This window comes from Natrix helvetica (genome assembly GCF_964273705.1).
Source record: "Natrix helvetica genome assembly, chromosome: 3".
NCBI lineage: Eukaryota > Metazoa > Chordata > Lepidosauria > Squamata > Natricidae > Natrix > Natrix helvetica.
The window spans coordinates 122,618,070-122,643,093 of NC_138549.1; the positions used below are offsets into that span (position 1 = coordinate 122,618,070).

At 39.3% G+C, this 25,024-nt stretch overlaps 1 protein-coding gene across 1 annotated transcript in view; it reads right to left on the reverse strand.

The window, feature by feature from the left end:
* Positions 1-19,620: 19,620 nt before the first annotated feature.
* Positions 19,621-25,024, reverse strand: part of TBC1D22B (TBC1 domain family member 22B) — a 41,252-nt gene continuing 35,848 nt past the window's right edge. Inside the window, exons 10-13 of the mRNA XM_081949058.1 lie at positions 24,023-24,098; positions 22,809-22,936; positions 22,212-22,307; positions 19,621-21,636 (exon numbers count right to left, since the gene is read on the reverse strand). Coding sequence (XP_081805184.1) covers positions 21,508-21,636; positions 22,212-22,307; positions 22,809-22,936; positions 24,023-24,098 — 429 coding nt within the window. The 3' untranslated portion in view covers positions 19,621-21,507. The remainder of the gene's footprint in view (positions 21,637-22,211; positions 22,308-22,808; positions 22,937-24,022; positions 24,099-25,024) is intronic.

Here is a 25,024-nt window from a genome sequence, read left to right on the forward strand (position 1 = left end):
GATTTAAGCTATGTAAGCTAATTTCTGTGAGAATAGTATTCCCTCATGCCTTAAAAAATTAAAATATTCTCAGAAATTGCATTAATTTTAAAAATGCAATGTCGGTTCACATATATTAACACAACTCTGAAAAGAAGATATGGAGAAATGAATAGAAGTTGTGGTGTCCAAGACATGGTTGAGGCTCCCAAGCCTTTTGCCATGTGTTTAATACTCTACCACAACACATACATACACTTAAAGAAAAGTAAAAACTAGGACAATTTATATTAATCATTGAACATTTTTCAAACTATCAGCTCATTTTATCAAATGGGACCTGGACTTCCATGTTATCCCAATAGCATCAGTAACTAAATATCACAATTAATCAAAATATGAAGAATTTTGAGTAAAGTTTGTTGACCATCAAAATACAAATATGTGTGGGGGGTGTTTGATGGTAATTGTCTTCAAAGTTGACAAATACTAAAGGCAGTAGAAAGAGAATGTATAAACTGAGCCAATTTATGAGTGATGGGTTGTGCTATTCAGAAGATATTCATTGGTCCTGTACACCACCAGAATGATATACTGGTAGCCCTTGTTTAGCAATCACAACTTGGACTGGCAACTTGATTGTTAAGTGAAGCAATTAGTAAGTGAAACCACAATTGTGCTTATGACTTTAGTTTTCCTTCGCTTTACAGACCTGCAAAGTTTCCTATGTCAGGTTCATACATATATAATAGGATACACCAAGCTTTAAGAAATGGTTTGAAAATGAAACAAATCTTCAAGTAATGTTATTTAATGAACTAAGAAATTCTCAAAGTTAGAAATGTAACAGATATTTTCTTCATAGCTGCTACAATGTTAGCAGCCCCAAATAAGGAATACTAGATCAGAGTTGCCCACTATAGACCCATCCCTACAAGTTCTTCTTTGATGGCATGTAGGAATTAGAGCTTTTTCTATGGTGCTGGAGAAGACTCCTGTGAGTCCTTTGGACTGCAAGGCGATCAAACCGGTCAGTCATAGAGCTGAACCCTGACTGCTCTTTGGAAAGCCAGATCCTGAAGATGAAACTCAAATACTTTGGCCACCTAATGAGAAGGAAGGCCTAATGCTGCAAAAGATTGCGGGCAAAAGAAAAAGGGGACAACAGAGAATGAGACTGCTGGATGGAGTCACTGAAGCAGAAGGTGTGAACTTAAATGGACTCCGGGGGGATGGTAGAGGACAGGAAGGCTTGGAGGAAAATTGTCCATGGGGTTACGATGGGTTGGACACGACTTCGCAACTAACAAGAACAATAAGAAAAGCTGGGACAAGATCAGAGATACTGCAAATATATCTCTCAATGGAAAGAAGCATTGGTTATCGTTAGGAGTAAATCACCATAGCCAAAACCTGTTCAGGGTGAAGAGTGGTTTTCATAGATTTTCCTAATATGATTTGCTCATTGCTATTGCAATCCCTATGTGGGTGTCTGTGTATAAATCACTGCATTACTTCACTCAAACCATGTGACAGGTATTCAATTTCAATTGATTAAGGCTGATTCAACTTCTCCAGTTATTCTGAGCCGTTGTCAAGAAATAGTTGACCATTTAAAACGGGAACAAAGGCAGGACACCTCTAAATTAAGTTTTATCTCACCAACAGTATAGCTGCTGAGTTGATATGGAATATAGAATGGCATGTTGCACAGTTAAAATTTTTCAAGGGAAGCAAAATATAGTTGTGCTTCATGGGTAATTATGAAACTTAGTAGGAAGAAAAGGGAATATACAGAAAGGTTACCCTTTACCTTTACTTTACATATATGTGCTAGTCGTTCCCAACTCTGGGGGGCGGTACTCATATCCGTTTCAAAGTCAAAGAGCCAGCACTGTCCGAAGACATCTTCATGGTTATGTTGCCAGCATGACTAGACGCCGAAGGTGCATGGAACGCTGTTGCCTTCCCACCAAAGTTGGTTCCTATTTTTCTACTTGCATTTTTACATGTTTTGGAACTGCTAGGTTGGCAGAAGCTGGGACAAGTAACGGGAGCTCACTCCGTTATGCGGCACTAGGGATTCGAACCGCCGAACTCTTTCTGATCGACAAGCTCAGTGTCTTAGCCACTGAGCCACCGTGTCCTTGTAATCTTTTCCTAAAGCACAAAAAGACATTACATCAAATGAGACTTTGACACTCTCTTCTGACTGCGATAGATTCTGAACAACCAACATTATTCTGGAAATTAGTAAATGATAATTTGGATGGGAAAAAGAAGCCTTATAGGTTTGAATGTCCAAAGAGGAATGGGAGAACCATTAGACTAGATTGTTTGCCTGTCATCCCACTCCAGATAATTCTCCAATTAATCTAAAACTTTGTGATGCTACACCTTGGCCCCTTGTCTCATTAAAATAAATTGAACATCTGATACTGGTGCTGCCATCAGGCAAAGCCCCTGGAGAAAACTATATCTTGGTGATTTATTAAAAGCTGATATATTGAGAATTTAAAATTTCACTTTTTTCTAATTTTTCAGCTTCTCTTAATGCTTGGAGGGGTGGGGGGAAGCAATTTACACCCTGGACAGCGAAGATAGGAAACATAACACGATATAACAAAATGTTATATGGAGCATGCATATTTTGCAATAGGTGATCTCCTAGTTAGTGTCCACATTAGCATACGAAATTGGTTATCATGAAGGATCTGAGAAACAGACGGCAGAAACATTGTTTTATGAGATGCACCTTAATCCATTACTGCCAGCAAGAATGAAGTCATATCAAAGAACTTCTTTAAAAAAAAAAACCAATTATAATGTTAGAAAAACAGGACAGCAACAATTTTGACACGTAGTTCTGTTTATGTACATGATGCACAGTTTTCAGGTGCATCTTTAATGTGAAACTTTAGGGTGGTTAAACACCCTACTAGTTATCTGATCCCAAGAAGCACTTTTTAAAAAACACGTTTCTCCCTTTGTTTTTATTAACATGACAATCTCTGTATCTAGATTTGTTGAGGTAATAAATGCTTGGTGTTAACAACCACTGGCTACAGATAGCCAACACAGGATCATGAAAGGATCTAAGCTGAGGAGAAATTACTGCTTAACCATTTTCATACAGGCCAATATTCTAATAGGTGCAAATGGGATCAGAATTTTGCACATCTCCTTGATTTTTGGGGTATTTCTCAGCATTCTATATGTTACTTTTTACTATCCTCTTTGTTGTCAAAAAAGACAACCATGTTCATATTTCTATCAAGAAAACTACATGGATTTTAAGCTTCCTTTAAAGGACAGTTTGTGAGAAGTTTGATATCCAAATATATGTTATTCTTTATACTGTTTCAATCTTATCTTAAAACACAATGGTCTGGGAATCAGTGTGTCCACCTCATGCTGAAACTAAATTAATCAAGTAAAAATAGCAAATGGAGAAAATCCTTCACCCAAAACATCCTCAAACTTTCAAATAAGTTACCCAGACCTAATCCACATATTAAAGGATAAGGTCTACAAACACAAATAGAGTTCATTAAATTCGGTCTCCCAGTGGGACTGCATGTTCACAAGAAGACATAACCCCCACACACATACATGCCCTTCAAATGTCACCCTAGAATCAGCATTTAGACATTTCCACATACACCCAGGACAAGTGTTGCTTTACCCCATTTCTCTGTCTCTGCCCCTAAAGGCAAACTGTTTACTTTTAGGAATAAATATTTATTCTTTCCTCGCAGCTGTCTGGATCTCATTTTTATTTATTCTTGTGCAACCCCTGCTCAAGTTGGAACCCCAAATTATTCTTCTGGCAATATCCACCAACTGTTTTCTGTTTGCTTCTTTAATTTGCTTTACATATACATTGGGGTATGCTTAATACAAGCCCTATTTTCATTCATAGTTATTAACTCATTTAATCCCTGGATTCTCTCTGTAATCCTAGCATAAAGGCTGATGTTATATTTTATAGATGGTAAATTAAATATATAATTTCATCTCTATTAAATTGTTATTGCTACTGTTATTTTAAGGAGTTTGGTTGCTATGATCCTTGAGATGATTAGGAGTAACAAAATAGTAAATGTTCTTTAATGACTATGAATGGCCCACGGTTGAGCAACTCATTTCCATAGTGGTGCTGAGACCAGAGCTTTGCAGAGAAGTTTGAAAAAAAAACAAAACCTGCAAGCTTGGATTTTAAAAGGGCAGACAGAACATAATGTTTTCAGATGGATTAAGGATGCCAGGCCGGTTTGCCTCCATGGTACCTTGTTTGAACAGTAAATGTATAAACAAACAAACATTGAAAAGACACTAGAACTCTCTATATTCATGAATCCATTAGCACCTACTGTGTTGCCAGTTGAGAAGACACAAAATGTTAATAGGAAAAACAATTTATGCTGGAACACATCTTATTAAAGCAACCAGGAGAAGAACCAGCCAGGAGGTGCAGAGTGAGATTAAAATATATATAAATATGATTTATCTTGACTTATCAGGAGTCCCTCAAGAAATACAGTTATTAAATGACTGATAATCTAAAGGCCCTAAAATAGCTTTCACAATTTGATACCTCAGGGTATGTCACAATAAAGCTCCTATCACAGGGGTGTCCAAACTTGGGAACTTTAAGACTTGTGGACTTCAACTCCCAGAATTCCCCAGCCAGCTGAGCTGGCTGGGGAATTCTGGGAGTTGAAGTCCACAAGTCTTAAAGTTCCCAAGTTTGGACACCCCTGTCCTATCATCATTATGGCCATATATTGGGTGGGAATGAGGTATTAATAGGGTATTATCATCACCTGTTACAGAAAAGTATGAAAAGGACAAGGAGAAATCTAGGCCTAATTTTCTGCTCAATCTCCTTTCTTCACAAATAACTTGAATATTAGACACCATGGTATTCCCACATTAAATTTTTGCTGCTTTTCTGTACAGAAAAATCAAAGCATTTATGTAACTCAAATTTAACGTTCACAATAACTGTGCCTTTAAACATTTCCACAGAGTACCTAACAGAGCTTGCAAATCACATTCTGGGGAGTTCTGATTTATGCAATTGTGTCTCTTGATAGGAGGATGGACTTACTTTCAGAATTAAAGACCCCCCCCCTCTTTTTTTTTTAGGAAACCACTGTCCCCGTATCAAAAACTTCTGAATGCTTCCTCCCAAAGGCAGCAAGAAACTCTTAGGATTGTCAGAGTTAGTTATGCTTTCTTCATAGTGTAGGGAAACAAACAAGCCAGTTTCCATGACAACTCCAGCAAAGATTGCTTCAAATGACAACAAAACAATATAAAATTTCTACCAGAGGAGAAGGGAATATCTGCAAAAGCATGAGGGGGAGATTAAAAACACATAGATCTGGGTTTACCATTGACTTGTGTAAGTGAAGGGAGTAGGATTCTATAAAGTATCTGGTAATTGTTGTAATAGCAATTAGTTTCTGTGGCACTGGTGAATCCTGGATCTGCGAACGGTCTTGAAATCATTAATCTTATACTGTAATGTGAGCCAGAGATTATCCTTCCTCCTCCCATTTAGGAAACATTTCCTTTGAGAAACTTCTTTGAGGTAGATTATGACCTAAATGAGATAGAATATCTTTTGCAAATAGAGCTCACTGTCTATATGGAATCTGCACAATAACAGTTCTTTCTGTAGAGACTCTGGAGGCTGTTTTATGACGTCACACATAATTGCAAAAGTACCTGCTTGAAAATCATAAGAAATACTTAAGGGATCAATTAATGGCACCAGTTAGTTCACAAATGTTAACTCTTTCTGGCACCAATCTTGAGAAAGTTAAGCATCCTCAAGTGCTTGTATACTTGCTTAAAATGTATAGTTTTTATAAAAGTAAAGTATAAAGAGTAAAGTAGAGTAGGGCAGAGTAGAATAGAGTAGGGCAGAGTAGAGTAGAGTAGGGCAGAGTAGAGTGGAGTAGGGCAGAGTAGAGCAGAGCAGAGTAGAGTAGAGTAAGGCAGTGTAGGGCAGAACAGAGTAGAATAGGGCAGAGTAAAGCATAGCAGAGCAGAGTGTTAGTTCTACCAAAATGTATCTCAACTTTGTTCTTTTCACATGACTAGTGTAATGAGGAGCTTCTTGATCTCAACAACGCTTTGATTTTGAGACCAGGAAAATCAGACTTCTGAAGTAGGAGTGTGCAACCTGAGGCTATGCTTATCTGCAGCACCCCAAATGTCTTTGAAAGTTGTGCTGAAATGGATTTTTATTCTGACTAAGGGGAGATTAAATCTCTGGGGAGTAACTAAAATTGTATTTGAGCAGTATTTTTTGTTTGTTGCTTTGTTTTGTGCCTTTGATCAGTCTTGATTGCTTTCCAGGACAAGTCATGTAGATTTCTCAGTAAGGTTTTGAGACTTGATGTTGTCTCATTCTCAGGGCTGAGAGAGAAGAACTGGCCCAAAGCCACCTAATTGGTGTTATGCCTAAAATCGGACTAGAACTCAGAGTTTTCTGGTTTCTAGCCTGATGTCTTAACCATATAACCCTTGTTCTTCACTCATATGTTACATGTCTTGTACCTGGGGGAGAATTGTGAAAAACCCGAGAGGTTCCCCTTCTCCTTACCCTACTTCCAATAGTGGGTTAAACTCTACAAGGATAGTCTAGCTCTCCTTCTTTGTGTCCTTGCTGTATTTTGAATCTACAACTTTGCATTTGCCTAAGGTGGTTTTACTCCTCTTAAATTTTATTTATTTGTATTCATTTTACTGGGCTTCTAGACCACTCCCATCAAAATGCCTCTAGAAATTCCTCTTATCAACTGTATTCAAGTACAGTTGGCTATTACAGATTCCTTTTGAACCTATCAGGTCCTTCACATTCAAGGTTGATTCAACTACATTTAAATTTAGTGCTGAACTGTTAACCTGGTGTTTCTCAATTTTGGCAACTTTGAGATATGTTGACTTACAGTCCCCAGAATTCCCTAGCGTGGGAGTTGAAGAATTCTGGGAGTTAAAGAATTCTGGGAGTTGAAGTCCACACATATTAAAATTGTCAAGATTGAGAATCACTGTGCTAAACATTAACCTTTTTCAGGGATCCACTTTTAAATGCCTGGCAGCTAGATTGGTGTGTGTAGATGACTGAGAACTGGAACGATTTCTTCTCTGCAAATCTCATGACTGGAGTATGCTTTTCGTGCTATGTGGCTTTGTATATAATGCAACACATTTTTTGGATTCCTTTTTTGAGGTTAAAAGAAATTGAAGTCCGATTTGAAATGGAAATTCATTGTCCTAAACCACAGGTTTCTGTATTGGATCTTTCCAATGTCAGAATTCAGGTCAGAAAGGACTAACAGTGAAGGTGAATCAGGCAGTATTCTGGATCTGCTAAACTGAAAATCACATGCTCTGCTCCTCAAAATGGAATCTGGAGGTTTGCCTTTGAACATGTGATAATTTACATCACTTTTCTACCATTTGCATTTGCAAATCTTTGAAGTTTCTCCATCCATTTCCCTATGTTTAGTAAGCAATCTGCCAAAGTACATAAATTCAGCTACTTGCTCTAACGTTTTGCATCATCGGTTCTAATATCTACTGCCTACCTTTGGGCTTTTGGCTAATAACACATAATGTGTACACAGAAGCACAAATCATTTATGTTCCAAACTAACACACTTCTAAATATCACTTTTATACAAAAGTGATATCAAATAGGTATAATATCGCCCCTAAACGCATCCCCACTGAAGGCATCATATGCGGAGTTGAAGCCACAATCACCAAAATCAACCCAGATGAAGCCAATAAAATCAGACTTGCAGTCAGCACCGTCCTTTGCTCCAGCAATCCACCCAGAAGCAACTTACAGCAACAAGAAGAAATAGCACTCACCAACCTGAGGAAAGACAACAACATAATCATTCTCCCAGCAGACAAAGGTAATGCCACGGTGGTGATGAACACGTCTGGCTACTAAGCCAAACTATCCAACCTACTCCAAGACCCCGCTTACAAACCTCTAAACACAGACCCCACCACCTACCTGTAAAAAACCACCAAATCCAAAATAAAAGCCTCTCCCATCAGTGAAGAGATCCAGCAAAGAAGCATCCCCAGACAGAAATCTTCCAGATGCCCCAAACTCTATGGCCTCCCCAAGATACACAAAGAAGGAACACCACTCAGACCCATAGTCAGCTCCATAGGCTCACCTCTACAGAATCTTGCCAAATTCCTTGCCAAACAACTCCTATGCAGAATCCATCACCTCACACGTACAAAACTCACTCCACTTCATAGAAACAATAAAGAAACAAAACTTATAACCCAGCGAACCTACTTGTGAGTTTCGATGTCATATCCCTCTTCACCCAAGTGCCTGTAAAAGAAGCCTTGACAGCTATCCAGAACAAACACAACCCCCTAAACACATCCTGGACCTGACCAACCACTGCCTAACCAACACATACTTCATCCATAATGGACAAAGATACAAACAGATAGAAAGAGCATCCATGGGATCATCCCTCTCACCTATCATCACAAACTTATACATGGAACATTTTGAAACGAATGCCTTAGATGAATCTGAACACAAACCCAAACTCTGGCTTAGATATGTTGGTGACACTTTCGTGATTTGGCCACATGGGAAAGAAAAACTGGACAACATCCTCACACATCTCAACAGCCTACATCCCAAAATACAATTCACCATGGAAATAGAAACAAACAAACAACTTCCCTTTCTGGATGTCCTAATCTACAAAAAACCCAATGGCTCCCTAAGACACACCATCTACCGGAAAAAACACACACAAACCACTACTTAAACGCACAATCCCATCACCACCCTACACAGATCAACTCTGTAGACCCTCATCTCCAGAATCAAACGCCTAGCCAACAAAGACCACCTGAAAACTGAATTACACACTCTCACAAACGTATTAATCTCCAATGGATTCCAAAGAAAAACAATTACCAACCCAATCCAAAGGGAGACTCCCCCCCAAAACCAAGACACAGAACAGGGCAACGGCATCGCCCTCCTCCCTTACATCAAAGGCACCACAGATAAAATCAGCAAAATTCTCCACAAACACAATATCAAGACAGCCTTCAACACTGACCAAAAAATTATCAACATCTTAAGAAACCCCAAAGACAAAATCCAGCTAGAAAACCAAGGAGTCTACGAAATACCATGCAAAATCTGCCCTGCAACATACATAGGACAAACGAACAGGAGAATAAATGCACTCATCACAGAAAACAAGAATGCAGTAAGAAAAAAAGAAAAAACTTCCTCCCTTTTCCAGCACCTTAAAGCTACAGGACATGAAATTAATTTTGAAGGAACCAGGTTAATCTCCAAAACAGAACACTTCAACAAGAGAATAATTATGGAAGCTATTGAAATAGAGAAACACCCCCACAACATGAATAAACATGATGATACCTCCCACCTACCAGACATCTGGAAACCAGCCCTAGTCAACAAACAAACCCCACCCACCACCCAGGCTGTTACAACATGAAACAACAATAGACACACAGCCAGCACCAATCAGCACCAATCTACCAATCATGATACAACCACACAACCAATCATTCCACTTACTGAAACAAAGCCAGCACTCCACACTCCAATATACATATATATATGTTTGTTTTCGTACATTTTCACGGGTGTAGGTATGCTGATCTTGTTGTATTCGTGTGTTTTCCCATATAAGATTGAGATTGTCTTGGCAAAGAGAGAGAGAGAGAGAGAGAGAGAGAGAGAGAGAGAGAGAGAGAGAGAGAGAGAGAGAGAGAGAGAGGGGGGAGGGGGAGGGGGAGGGAGGGAGGGAGGGAGAGGGAGAGAGGGAGAGAAGATCAGTGGCAGAGCCAGGATGAGAATGGTGTACACATCTTAAGAGTTCCTTGATTTCTCAAAAGCCTTCAGTACTGTCCTATTTGGCCATTTTCAGCATTTGGGACTGTGAGAGATTATTCTGCAGTGGGTCTCCTTTCTCTGTGGCTGGTTTCAATTGTTGCTGACAGGGGATGAGGAAGGGCTTGACTCTCTCTGTCCTTATGTTTAACATTACATGAAACCGTTGGGTGAGGGTCATCCATCAGTTTGGGGTCAGCTATCATCAATGTGCTGATGACAGCCAAATATATATCTTGACCCTGGGCTGACGGTTGAAGTTGAAGTTGTGACAGACTGCCAGGAGGCTATGAAGGCTTGGACAGGGAAGAACAGGTCCAGGCTCATTCTTGACAAGACTGAATAGCTTTGTTTGTATGTCCTCTCCCCCTTGGTTTTAGGAATAGTTCATGCTAAGTCTTTAATCGGGTTGGACATTCCTCATTTGAGATTAGTTTGCAATCCTTTGGTCCTGCTAGACTCACAGCTCATGCTTTAAAAATAGGTGGCTTCTTCACAAGAGCTTTGCAAAGGCCTTCGCATAGGAGCTCTGGTTGCATCTGTTCCTAAACTGAAGGCCTTTCAGATCTTGGTCACTTCTCAACTGAACTACTGTGAAGCACTGTACACTCAAGTGTCATCGAAGGCCACTCGGAAATTACAGCTGGTCCACAATGCAGCAGTTCAGACTGTCATCAGTGTGTCACAGCTGCCCAGGTTTCCCTTCTGCTTCACAAGCTGCACTGGTTGCCATTTGGCTTCCAAGAATAATTCAGGGTGCTTTGTTATGACTTACAAAGCCTTTCATGGTATAAGACCTGGTTAGTTGTGACACCACCTGTCTCCATATATTTCTACCTGTATGGTGAGGTCAGCTACAGTGGGCATATTCCAGATCCCATAGAATAAGCAAGTGAGTCTTCTCAGTGATGGCTTCTGCCCTGTGGAAAAATATTGCCCTTGGAAATCTGTACCACTCCTACCTTTTTTGTCTTTTTGCAGATTGTTAAAGATCTGGTTTTTCTTTCAGTCTTGATCTAAGATGATTGTTCAGCCCCTTCATGTTTTTGGCTTTTGTCTTCCAGTTGGCTATATTCTTTTTCTCTGATATACCGTATTTTTCAGAGTATAAGACACACTGGAGTATAAGATGGACCAAGATTTTGAAGAGGCAAATTAAAAAAAAAGTTTTTGCACTCTGCAGACCTCCCCAAAATGGCCTGTTTTTCACGAAAAAGGGTCTGTTTCTTTTTCTCAAAAAAAGGGCATGAATAGCCTTTAGGAGGCTTATAGAGTGCTGCTGGGGGCTGGGGGGGGGCGCAAAATTGAGCAAAAAACCATTTTTCACTCATTTCTGCTCTCTCCAGCCCCCAGAAGCACTCTATAGGCCTCCTAAAGGCTCTGCATGGCCATTTTGGTGAAGGGGGCAGAGTTTTGGGAGGCAAAAAATGCTGTATTCAGTGTATAAGATGCACCCAGATTTTCAGCCTCTTTTTTGAGGGAAAAAAGTGCGCCTTATTCTCCGAAAAATACAGTATGATGTTTTCTGCCCTGAGTTGCTGTGGAATTGGGTGGGCTTAAAATTTAAACACTAAATAAAATAATAATAAATTAAAATGAATCTTTGGTAAGCGGCTGGAAGCTGGAAAAGACATGCGATACGTTAATATAGTAATAGACCTTAGGAGGAAGAACAGGGCAAGAACTGACTAATAACATCTTAAAAAAACATTAACAGAGGAAAACAATCCATCCCCTTTTTCATTAACAAGAAGCAGTGTCCAGGTTGGGAGCCCTTTGCAGCAATATTTGCTGACCAGATACTTCATTCTCAGTGTTGCTGTGAGCTTAACACAGCCTGACTCTGATGCAGTGACTGTAAAAGACATGTTGGCACAGCTCCCAGGCTCCCGTGCAATCCCTTGCTTGACAGGGTTGGACTCTAGGCAGAGGGATGGGCTGAGGGATTAATAGGTGTGAACAGTTATTTTCTCAGCTTGTCTCTTTCAGGAATAATTGTCTTGACTTGGCTCCTCACAAAAACCCTCCCCGCTTCATGGCACCTTCGGCAACACTTAACACAGTTGGGCAAGTTGTAATGAAGCAACCTGACCTTCCTACCCCAAAAAACTGAAGATGCTGCAAAATGAAAAGACAGAGACCTCTTCTGTTCCCATGGTTACATCACGGGCCTTGCAAATTGTAACCCCTCTACTCTCATTTACCTTTTTGAACTGTTGGTGTCAAAGCCCCTTCTAAAATGATTAAACAGTGATGATTTTCATTTTTAAAAAGCTGATCAGCATTAGATGCAGCTGTTAATTTGCAAATCATTCAATCATTACCGCTTCTAGCTTAATTAGAAGCCTGCAAAGTAGACTAGCATTATCGTTCTCGTTGTACAAGTTACCAGAGGATGTTAAGAGAGTACAAGTAGTTCAAGATAATTCAGTGAGAAAAGAGCAGGGGTACATTTGGAACAAGGGCTCTTACTGATGAGAAACTATTCCAGGAAATCTGAGGTGTGTGGAGAACACAAACAAAAAAGGCAGGATAACTTTTGAAGTCCAGATTATAAAGACTAATTGTCAGGCTTAAGCTACATCTGTGGTCTCAAGGAAACCAAGCACTCATACATCATGAGATGGTAATCATATTCTGTGCCATGTTGTTGCAAGTGATTAGTCGATTTCAATCAGTAATATATTTGATAGATTTCTTCCACTAACTCTTCTTTCTTTCTTGATTAATTTATAGATTAGTTTTGTCCAGTAAAGATATCACTTGAGTCAAATTTCCAATCTCTCTGGTGTTAAGTACAGACAAAGATTGGTGTTGGTAATACCAATTCTTCAACTCACCTTCTGACTTCCCCATTAAACATATGGGAGCTTGCTATTGATTTCGTAGATAAGCTTATACCATTACAGTAAGTGCTTAATTTCCCCAGAACACTCAAAGAGGACAGCAAATGCTGCTGCCTGGCCCTGTTGTCTTAAATGGGTAATATGCTCCCAGGAAGTCAAGGGCTAGATCTGAAATGTGGTAGATGCTATTACTGGTTTCATTAGCTAAACATTTTTTCCTAATATGAATGCTGAGCCAAAGGCTACAAGCTTATTGAAGATAAAATTTTAGGATGGGAGAGGGGACAGAACTCTGGAAGAAAATTAAGGTGATGGTAGGTCCAGCAGGAATTTCTGTGAAGCAAATTATGCTTAAGGGCTAGAAATGCCACTGTTGTTAGGAAGACATATGTGGAATACCTGTATATTGTGGCTTCAAAACCTTGATGTATGTATCTTGTCTTTTTATGTATATTGAGAGGTTATGCACCAAAGACAAATTCCTTGTGTGTCCAATCACACTTGGCCAATAAAGAATTCTATTCTATTCTACTCTATTCTACGGGTTTGAAGATAAGCAACTATGAGCTAGGATTGGCAATTGTGGAGCACCTCATCTCACAAAGGATTTTTCAGAGCAAGATTATGTGTTTGCAACCAACCTATTAGTAACCCATTGAGCCTGTGACTGTCCAGGGCATTATGTCCCATGATGAAAATATCAGCTCAGGTGCCAGCAGCCTGAGAAGTGAAAGGCTGGTATTTAGAAATCCACCTATTCAGACAGATCTGACCTTTAATTGAAAGCCATGCTGACTTTTTGTTTATCATGTCAGAAAACATAATGCTTACCTGACTAAGTGCAGGCAGGGAAAACATACACCAAAATAGCAAAACATAATGATGATGATGATGCTATAGGAAAGGTGAATGAAATGCCAGGTGCTTGTGACCTCCGAAATAGAATTCTCCTTGCAAAGTAGAAGAGAAGCACTAACTTTCACTGCATCATGCAACTTTCATAGCATTTGTGCAATGCTAATGTGATTTCTGGAGTCATGGAACCATCTCAACTTCTGGCAGTTCTCCAATTTTGCAAAAGCTTGGAGATGATTTTGCATGCTTTTGTATAAGTTTGCGGATCATGGGTTATTTTATGTTTATCTAATTGCTGATTCAATCTGAGTAACCTTTTCTCAAGTGCCTGTTTCTCATGTGCAAACATCTGAGTAGATGTCAAGACCAGATCAGGATGTTCCCTGTGAGGTCCTTCTTTTTTGCATAATTTGGAATTTCCACATGCAAAACATTGCTATATAGAAAACCACATGCAACTTGCATGTAGCTTGTGAAATAGCACATTTGTTCACATGTTATTTTTTTAAAATTCAGTTGCTTCTATTTCATAAAAATAGACACATGATCAAAATTTGGGTGCCTGGAAGCCAGCATGTTTTCACAACAGTTGCAGCATCCTGGGAACATGTTATCACCTTTGTTATCACCTCTCCTCTTCTGTAGGAGAAGGAATGGCAGAACTTGGGGTTGGAGTGAAAAGAGGGATCAGCTTAGAATCCCTACAAAGCCACAAGTGAACTAATTCCCTTTGTGTGCTATTGACTTTTATCTAACACTAACCAGGTGCTGACCATTAGTTGAGAAGATTCCTGTGCATAGGCTTTTAGCAATAAATCAGCTTAATTGAATCTTTATATGTGGGCCTAGTGTTTCATGCCTGATACTTTCCCAGCCAGCTTAAGTCAGTGGGAGAATACTGGACTTGCTTAATGAGCATGTGATTAATGACTTAACAATTGCAGTGATTCACTTAACAATCATGGCAAAAATGTGGTAAAATCTGGCATGGCTCATTTATCAATTGCCTTACTTCAGGGGTGTCCAAACTTGGGAACTTTAAGACTTGTGGACTTCAACTCCCAGAATTCCCCAGCTGGCTTGGACACCCCTGCCTTACTTAGTAACAGAAATTTTGGTTCCAATTGTGGTTGTAAGTCAATGACTACTTGTAGTAAAGAACCAAGAAGCATCTTAAGGCAAGCACCCATACATTTGTCTATGACTGGCCACCTGATCACAGAAATCAGTTTAATGTCTTCCCTTGGCATGAAAATTCCTTTGTTCAACTAAATTAAAGCATAAAAATACTTTACAACAATATCTACACATGGCACCTGACAATTGTTATAAATTATCACTCCATTACTCAGATTGTAATCAAATAAAGTGATTAGTACAGCCATAAAAGTGGCAAAGCAGAATACTAGATTAGAATCCTGAGTTTTGGCAAGTTAACATTCCACAAAACCAGAAACTGATTTTGGCAATGATTATTGAAGCAGGTTTTATATTTTCTGTATACTAAAACAAAAATCAATTTATTGGAAATATGCTACAAAGATAGGTAGAGCCTGGCTACATCCTACCAGGAGCAGAATCTAAGAGTATGTGCTCTATGTATGTGCCTGAGGGAAAAAGGCAGAAGGAAGCGACTTCAGATTAGCCACCTCTTACAGGATAAGCAGACCTGGGGCTAATGAACATTTCCTGTATACCTCAGCATGAGGATGGAACACCTACTATCTTGGGAGGGAAGGGCTGGATGATACTGCCTTTGGCTACTCTAAACTACTGGAGAAGCACTACTCCAAGAAGTCTTTTTCCTTCCGAACTGGTGCAAGTAACAGTTTGGTATTATACCTTGTACTTCACTGTATTCTACACAAATCCCTCTGTTCCAATTGGCTGGTGAGTACTGTGAGAGCAACCCCCCCCTTCCTGTGACAGCTATTTGCATTTTTTAATAGGTGAAAATGACATAAATTCTGCCAAGTTTCTCCTTCTAGCCAAGTATATGTAAAAACTGTATAAAACTATTTTTTTTCTATCAATCCTCAAAGAACATGCTTACAAAAAGAAAAACATTGGGGCTTATTATTCTACTTTGGGTAGAGTAGAATTGGGAAAAGGACTCAGTAATGGCTTTCTGGGCAGACCATCTGGCTGTCATTGTAGTAAATGCTAATTTACCACTGTGTAGCCGCGCAGTGGTTAGAACAGAGGTGGGTTGCTGCTGGTTCAGCCCGGATTGGCTGAACCCGTAGCAGCGGTGGCGGAAGTCTGCCCACCTGCTTCTATGCATGCGCGGGCGTGCACCCAAACCGGTAGTAAAAAAATTAGCCACCCACCTCTGGGTTAGAATGCAGTATTTCAGGCTAACTCACTGCTCACTGCCAGTAGTTCAGTTCTGATTGACTCAAGGTTGACTCAGCCTTCCATCCTTCCAAGGACAGTAGCAATAGCAATAGCACTTAACTTATATACCGCTTTACAGCCCTCTCTAAGCAGTTTAACAGAGTCAGCATATTGCCATTCAACAATCTGGCTCCTCATTTTACCAACCTCGGAAGGTTGGAAGGATGGTGAGACTCGAACTGCTGGCTGTCAGCAGTCAGCATAATTAGCCTGCAGTAGTACAGTCTAACTTCTGAGCCACTATGGCTCATAAGTAAAATAAGGAACCAAATTGTTGGGGGGCAATATGCTGATTTTGTAAACCGCTTAGAGGGCTGTAAAGGACTATGAAGCAGTATATAATTCTGTGCTACTGGTATTGCTAGTGCTACTGCTAAAAGAAAGGGAAGGGGTTAAAATCTGAGAATACGTCTCCTAAGCGGTCTTGATTTTCAGCTGACTTATTTTAAAAAAAAATGTTTTGGGAAGGCTGTTGTATAGATCCCCAGCCTACTATCCTCTTGTGACCAGTAGCTCAGATGGGGCTAATAAGTCATTGCCACTGAATCCGCAAATGAGTACTAACAGTGTAGTGATAATACCTTAGCCCTTGGATGGAAGATAACCTCACTCACTGGCCTCATGTACTTGTTGGGGTGAGGGGAAAAATCAAGCCCTCAGATACTTCAGAAAGCAATTTTCCTGAATTGCATCAGCTATTTTATTATTATTAAATTGACATTATTGCTATTTTAGGTAGTCTAGCTGATGCAACAAGGAGTATGGATCTCAAAATTAATACATTGGGTTTGCCAAGTAACCTGAACAGTTCCAAATTACACAAGCAGATAAATTGGTTATCTCTCTTGGTAGAAAGTTCATTGCAAAGGGTGAAAAAAAGAAGAAATCTGAGGATACACATGGTTATTTGACTAATGAATTTTTGCTGAAATAAGTGACAATAGCTGTATGTAAAAATGACTGCTGCCTGTTTTGTTACATGGCAGTTTGTTTAGATAATTCCTAAGGTACCTTTCAAATTTTACATTCCATTTTTCTGATTCCCTTTCTTTTCTCTTATGGCATGCTTTGGATTTAATTTGCAGATTATTTTTTATACCTTGTCTGGATTGTATAACATTGCTTACCCAGAAAGAAAATAGGATGCAGGGGGTGTAGGCATATATGTGAACAACAGCTTTTCTCAAATTTTACTACAGATAGCGTGTGTGTGATTGGCATGATTTCCTTTCTCATGGAATATTCTATATAGCTTTATTAGTTCTAACCATTGTTAATGATTGGACAAGCAGCTTTTCAAAATTAAGAGGGTATTTTTTAAAAAAAAGGTTTTTCTATGTAGTCCCTTTGTGTGTGGCATTTTATTATAACTGTTTTCCAAAAGAGCACATTTATCTATAGCAAGATAAAATCCACAAAAAGCACCAATATAGGCTATAAACTAACTGGTTTAAGACCAATCAAAAAGTAACAGATGTATTAATGGCTGCTGCACCTTGTAACCATGTGAATCATTAACATCTGATGACCACCGAGCCATCTGAAGACCTGCAAAAATAAATGACCCGTCATGAATTAGGCCCCAGAAACTAAGCATTCCTATCCTTGTTCAAAAGCAAGGGCATCAGCTCATATATTTAAGCAACACATTGAGTAGTGAAGTGTGAAATCGGCTTAGATACATACATTTGTGAACAAGACATAAAGCCTACAGCATCATAGCTGTGGATTTGCTTTCAGCAACAAAAAAGTTGTACTGCAGAAACAGAGCATAACACAGCTTTTCTAAGTGGGTGGCCTACAAAAAGATGATCCCTGGAGGGCATCCGGCTGGTCTACTGACATTAATATGGCAAGGCAACCAAGACTAGGAATGTAGACTACTCCAAGAAGGCACTCGGGTAAAACAAAGGGAATACAGTTGAAGCACCCAAATGAAGCCAACTGCAATCAATACCACATGACACTTGCATGTTCAAATAGAATCTGTTTTTTTCTTGGTAGAGGTATTAATTAGATAATTCCAGAGTGAAGCAGACCATTAGCAATCAATTACAACAAAGCACTGGCAATAAATGCAGATAATTAGGCTCCCCAAAAAGTAATTACGTTTGTTCCAGTCCAATGAACTTTTTATTTTAATAGTAATTAACTTAGGGTGGGAGAGAGAAAGTTTGAGTGACCCACTGTGCCCAGTCCTGACTGCATGAAAAATAGAATGATACCCCATCATAGTTAGGAGCACTTTTCTCTAGATTAAAAATATATTTATGCTGTAATTATATCTATTGTATGTCTGTATGTACAGTACATAAAAGCTACTCTGGCTAATGGGCAGTGGGAAAAAGCAGTGGGCAATACAATAAGACTTACCACTGCGTAGTAATTCCTGTATTTGTTGTGTAGAATCAAAACAATGTCGAATGCAGACTCTTCCTATCATCTTTGATCATCTTTAGCTCAGACCAGGAAGCCTGAGCAACAAAATCCACAATCTAATGAACCATTGCAAGAGTAACGGCTCCATTAACGGGTAACCTGAGAAAGGAATGATCCTTCATTCTAAGGTTCTTTCGAGATCTATTGAAAGATGCTGTAGCAATGTACCAGCAATGTAGAACTGCTTTCAGTGAAAATGTTAAGCATAACTTTCTGAAGCCAGTTTAGGCTGTTGCATATTACAGAAGCTCAGAATCAGGCAGGATTTTTGATAAGACTGTGTGGACGGACAAAAGCCGCTGCCTTTGAAACCCAGTTTTCTTCCACTTAGTAATCCCATTGGAAGAGAAAGGAGGAGGAGGCTAAATTTCAGGCAAGAGATATTTTCTTGCTTACATTTAGATCTTAACAGAATTCAGACATTCCCCAAATTAAAGCAAAATGTAAAAAAAAACCACCATAATTCTGGGGGAAACTACCTGTTCACACGGCATTCATCAGACTTACCTGCTTGCATGGATGCAAATCTTCTTATATACAAAAAGTTAGTACTGATCAGGGATCTTAATGGTGTTTACAGCGTACGCTCGGTATTGCTGAACTAGTAGAATGCACGATTAACTACCCAGAGATCTACTCATAAATATTCCCGATCTTTGCTAAATTATGAAATTGGCAGAAATCAGATTTTCTCTGATTCTTAAAAATGGTGTCAGGTCACTATTCAAATAATTCTGGCAAGGGACTGAAAAAAACAAGGCACTTTGCATTTTCCATAGTATCAGACAAGGAACATTTATATGAAGCAACATGATTAAAGAAGATACTTTTCCTGATAGAAATTGGCCCAACGTGAATTTTAAGAGTTGTCAATGAATACTGAGAAGCAGAAATATTTTGGCTTCTGCCTGGTTGGGTGCTCTGAAGAGATTTTGTAGATTCATATGCAGTCTGTGTGTTGTGCATCTAATGTGCAATATTCTGTAGTTTATACAGAGGAATTTTCATCACAAGCAGGAGAAAGCTTAGAGTGAAGATTTTTCAAAGAAAAATTTCACCAAAAATAAGCCACTCAGAATGGATAGAGAGAGGATGATTCTGGTAGCTTCATTAATAACCTCATGAAATCCTAAGAAGAAAAGACTGGTGACACAAATAGGATTATTTTTTAATCAGTCATCTTAAACTAATGACCACCAGGTTGTCGTCTGAATGGAAACAACAAATTCACACATACACACTTACGAAGGAAAATCCAGTCAATGCCTGAAAAAGCAATTTCCGGTTAGGAAAGCAACTTGAGAAACACTGCTTGGTATCTGAATTATGGCAAGGATCTTGTGTTCTTCTGCCTCAAATATCCCCCCACGCCCTCACTGGAAAAAAAAAACACAGGAGATTGCTTTTCCTTTTCCAACTCCAAGAAGAAAAACAAAATGAGGTGGATGCAGTTGGAAGTTTGATAAGACAAGCCAAAGTCAGCCTGCACAATCTGAAGAATTCAGCCTATGGAAACAAATGTGATCTCAGAGGTCAAAGCTTGGCACTAATGAGATTGTACTGCTGCCTGCATAAACCAGTCAATTAAAATATATATATATTCCTTTTTTCACTGGAAATCACACTGCAATAGTAGTGGAGAGAAGAAGTGGGTTTGGTATTAAAGCTTCTGTTTCCCCAAAAGAGGTTGGCGCCTTGAAAGAAGAGGTCTCTGCCTGGAGAAAGGGTGGGTAGAGCTGAGCATAAACATCCAGAAAATACAGAATAGGACACAAACCTTGTCAAAGGCATGGCCATAGCAATGTGCTTTGCCACAGCTGGAGGAAAACTGCTTTCCACAAGGGCAAGCTCAAGTGCTGTTTGGGAAGTGCAGGCATCCTGCAGGAAAAAAAAATCCCATGACATTCATGGTTCAGCAGCAAGTTTTTAAATTCTTCAGACCCTCAAATTCCTTGGCACTGGAGGTCATGCAATGTCATTCTGCTTTGGAGTCAATTTCTTTTTTTTTTCCTGATAAAAATGAAATGTGCATTCTGGGGAAGAATAAATGTGCTAGTGCAGATGTGTTGACAGCTTCAAAACCTGATGGACAGAGGAAGCAGGAGGCCCATTGTTATTTGTAACCTAGGTAGCATTTGCCCACCAGGAAGGCAGATTATAAATATAAAATCATATCTGCTACAAACAGAAGACTCATACTGTACAACCTTTACCCATATACACAAGAACACAATTTACATATAATGCCTTACAGGAGTGTCATTGTCACAGAAAGGGGTTTTTTTTTTCTAAAAAAGAAGGGGGAGAAAAAGCACAGCTCTCCCCCCCTCCCCTACGTTTAGTGCACATACCAGGTTAGGCAGTCCAACAATCACAGGTGGCGTTCTGTTTTATTCACTTGTATTGTCTGAGTTGTGCATGAACTAAACAGCCTTTTCAATGTGTGTGACCATCCTACACAGAGATGCTGCACAAGAGGAATGTGGCAGCATGCAGATGGAGTATATATGTCTTTTGTTAATGCCTGAAATGCCTCATTTCTTCAGACATGCAGAGTGAAGCTAAGGCCTGAGAGTGTCTTGTGTTCAACAGCACTGCCTTCTCTTGGGCAGGACTCTTGGTAAGGCATCTTCATTGGGGAGTTTAAACAACTGCCGAAGAAGAAACAGGGGGAAACAAGGAAAAAAAAAACAGGCCAAACAGGAAGTGCATGAGTTTGTCTGTGCTTACCAGGTTAACAAGAGGCTGCAAAACTTAAGACTATCTAGGCTGAAACTTGGAGGGCATTCAGAAGTTCTGTTTATTCATTTCACTTCCATCCAAGCTCAGGCCACCATCACAGCAGGACACTAATGGTTTCTGGAGTGGCACGTCCACACATGGAGTGGCAGGCAGGCACACACAAAAGTGAAGACAGAAGTCTGATGGGAGCGTTTTTACAGCAAAGATTGGGCTCCTGGTCAGTGTGTCCGAGGGCTTAGGTGATCGAATGCCACAGTGATTGAAACTGTGCCAGCACAATGAGAAGCGAAGGCAAAACTCGACTACCTATCGACGATAGTGATTGGGAGCATCTGCAAACATGTACTTTAGTCTGTAGGCTTCAGCAAGGAGGAGTCCAATCTCTTCATTGCCCCAGTGTATGGTGGGTAGATTTTGTAGTAACATCAGAAGGCCCTGAAATGAGGAAAAAAAGACAGCTCAGAGACGTGACCTTGACGTTAAATGTGCAAAAGTGCTTTTATGTTTTTGTAGCATTACAATGCTATTCCATTATTTTATTTATTCAAATGTATTATCGTGGCCCAACTTCAATGGACTCTGGGAGACATACCAAATCAAAACATCCATAAAAACAATAAAACACAAAACCACGCATGCAGCCTGGACCAAAATAATCTCAAAACCTACATTCAATTCAATATGAACTATAGTCATTCGGGATCTGATTCAGGCAGTATTGAACAATACCATCTCAGGATTGGGGTCAAAGCCTAAAATACAAAACCTCTCCTTCCTGCTTTACTTACAATGTAGCAAAGTCAGACATTACAGCTGTGGAAAATATTTTAGTAAAGCATTCAGAGAAAATGTCTGCATCTCTGGGTAAAGTGATTTCATGCCTGTAATCACAGACCAGAAACACTGCTGTACATATTCATTCTATTCTCTTCCCTGAAATAAATACGCTTTCCAGCAGGATAATTACACTGCATCCTTTTTTCTAAATGTGGTAGCTGCTGATGATTTACCTGGAAGTCCTCTTCATCCAGAATCTCTTTCCGCCACTTAATCAAGAATGCAGCACAGACATATAAATGGAAATGAGAGAATCCCTCAGGCTCAGACTGAAAAGAACACAACACTTGGGGTTACAACCACTGTTATCAGAATGCCTTATTTCTCACTGCTTTTCTACATTTTGTAGTGGATGTACATGTAAGTTATGTGCAAGAAGGCCTTGAAAAGTTGGTTTTGCCACTCAGAAATATGGAGCACACAAAATAGTTGCCTTGTGTTTAAGAGTCTGAATGCACTTTCATGTGGTTTTTTTGTTTGTTTGTTTATAGTACTTTAATTGTTTTAATCATTTTTAATGGTTTTGTTGTAATTGTTTTGACAGTTTTTTGCTCTTGCTAATTTAATCGTTTGAGCTGTCCAGATTTACAAACGTGAGATGGCTGGCTAAATAAAGCCAATGAATAAATAAATGAGTGATCTGAGTAAATTACTGCCTGCTTCCATGTACGATTATCGCTAGGAAAAGGTACCTGAGTAAAGTCGAATGGCACCATTTTTTATCAAGGCAGGCTTCCAACAAAGAACTGGGGTCGTCCAGGTACTCGTACCTGATAAGTGTCCCAAAGGCGAATGGTGCAGCGGAGAGGAAGCTCCCTCATCAGGAGATTGTTCATCCAGCGAAAGGCAAACTGCAAGTACTCCACTTCATACTTCCCAAAGTGACTGTGTACCTGCTCTGAAACAGGACATTTTATTTGCAAATGGAAAATATTTGATCCATTTGCCGTCTTTAGCAGAAATCACACCTCCATGAAACAGTATCTTTGCTTGCTGTATCTATTCTATTTCTGAGTACAATTCAATATGCTGGTTTTGACCCACCATGTCCCCCCAGGGCTGCCCACTCCTATCCATCTGGTCCCTTCATCTCAGATAGGATACTTAGCTTGCATTTGAGATATGGGGAATGTGAAAAGCTTCTGTTTTTCTGTCCGGTTTCTATTAAGAAACTAACAAAGAAAAAGCTATATTTCCACCAACAATATTGGAAAGGCAAGCTATTGTAGGTAAATAGGGAAAAATCCCATACTGACATGCACTGATGTTGTTACATAGTTGGGTAATCAAATATCTACAAATAGCAAAACTCAGAAAGCACTAAGGCAGGGGTGTCCAAACTTGGGAACTTTAAGACTTGTGGACTTCAACTCCCAGAATTCCCCAGCCAGCATGGCTGCCTGGGGAATTCTGAGAGTTGAAGTCCACAAGTCTTAAAGTTCCCAAGTTTGGACACCCTGCACTAAGGACTCCACAGATCAACTCTGAGCTACATATATTCTACTGTATTCTATTTGAATATGAGAAACTGCTGTTTTTTGTCACTGGCCCCCACACTAATAGCTTCCCATTAGAATTTTGAAAAGTTAAAATGCTTGAGTTCTTGAAGTCTTATATACAGAGCTGTGGACATGGCAATTATTTTAAACCTATCATCAATGTGGTCATTTGGGGAGGGGGGCTGCCCATACAAAATGCTTTTTAGTTACATTTTATACATTTTAGCCCTTTTTCTGCTAATTTTTCTTCTTGCGAGTCTTATGACTTCCTATTCACCCTTTCTTCCCAAGAGTATTCTATTTCTAACATGCCTTATGGAAATCAACATCCCAGTCTGATTGCCACCTAAGACAATTGAGAAAAAAGAGCCTATGACTTTGGTCTCATGTCAACTGTTTGTTTTCCACACCCTATGTTTTTCTCTCAAGTGAGAATCCATGAGTGTTACAATTCAGTTGCAGATGTCAAACTCAAATTCACCTACCATCAATACGACTGACAAGTTCCTCCAGTGCTTTGACTTTTTTTTGGATCCCTGGTTGTGCAAATGTGTAATTGTCCTGAAGCAAAGATATATTGTGTGTTTAAGAGGATGCAAGACCAGCAAACAGGTTTATACCTTTTTTAGTTATTGAAAATGGTTTTCCAGGGCTTTCAAGCAGAGCATTCCAAAAATGCCAGAAATAAAATATGAAGCTGTATATATCCAGTAGACTCTACCATAAATTTCTGATATTTGGGACATATCTGATGGATATGCTCCTTATGGAATGTTCATATGCAATAGAAAATGGTGGTGAGAATTGGGTATTAACCATTTCTTGCCCTCTTTAACTGCCTGTAAAATAACAACCTGATGTTCTCAGTTTGTTTATTCAACACGGCATGAACAAATAGGAGAAACCTCTGATTTCATCTGGTTATAAGACATTCTGGAAACCCTGGTTCTCCATGAATTACAGACATTATTTCCTATCTATAGAATATCTTCAAAATTAAAGGTACATTACAAAAAAAGATACCCTACAAAAATTTCAAAAATTCTATTTTTGAACACATTAAAATAATATAAATTTAAACAGCTACTATGGTTAGCATGTTCCTGTCAAAAGCAGTAAAATTCCCTCAGTAGTCCACTTGCGTATCCACACACATAAAAATGTATGTGGATAAATAACCTCTATTTGTACATCAAACATTTTATGGTCTATATGATGGTGTCTCTGATCAAATTGAGCTACGTTGTATTGATTTGAATATAGCTTTGCACATCATGGTCAAACCTTCACAGTGTTAAACTAGGAATTCAATTAAGTTTCCTGAGAATTTTGTATTAGTTTTACATTATGTTTCTAGCCCTTAGAGCTGTGAAGACATGTCCGACTGTACATTTGTAATAACTACAGGAATTTAAACAGAGGAAAGCATTATTCAGATTTTCAAGGACTAAAAAATGCTGCTTCAATATCCATGTGATTCCTTCTCT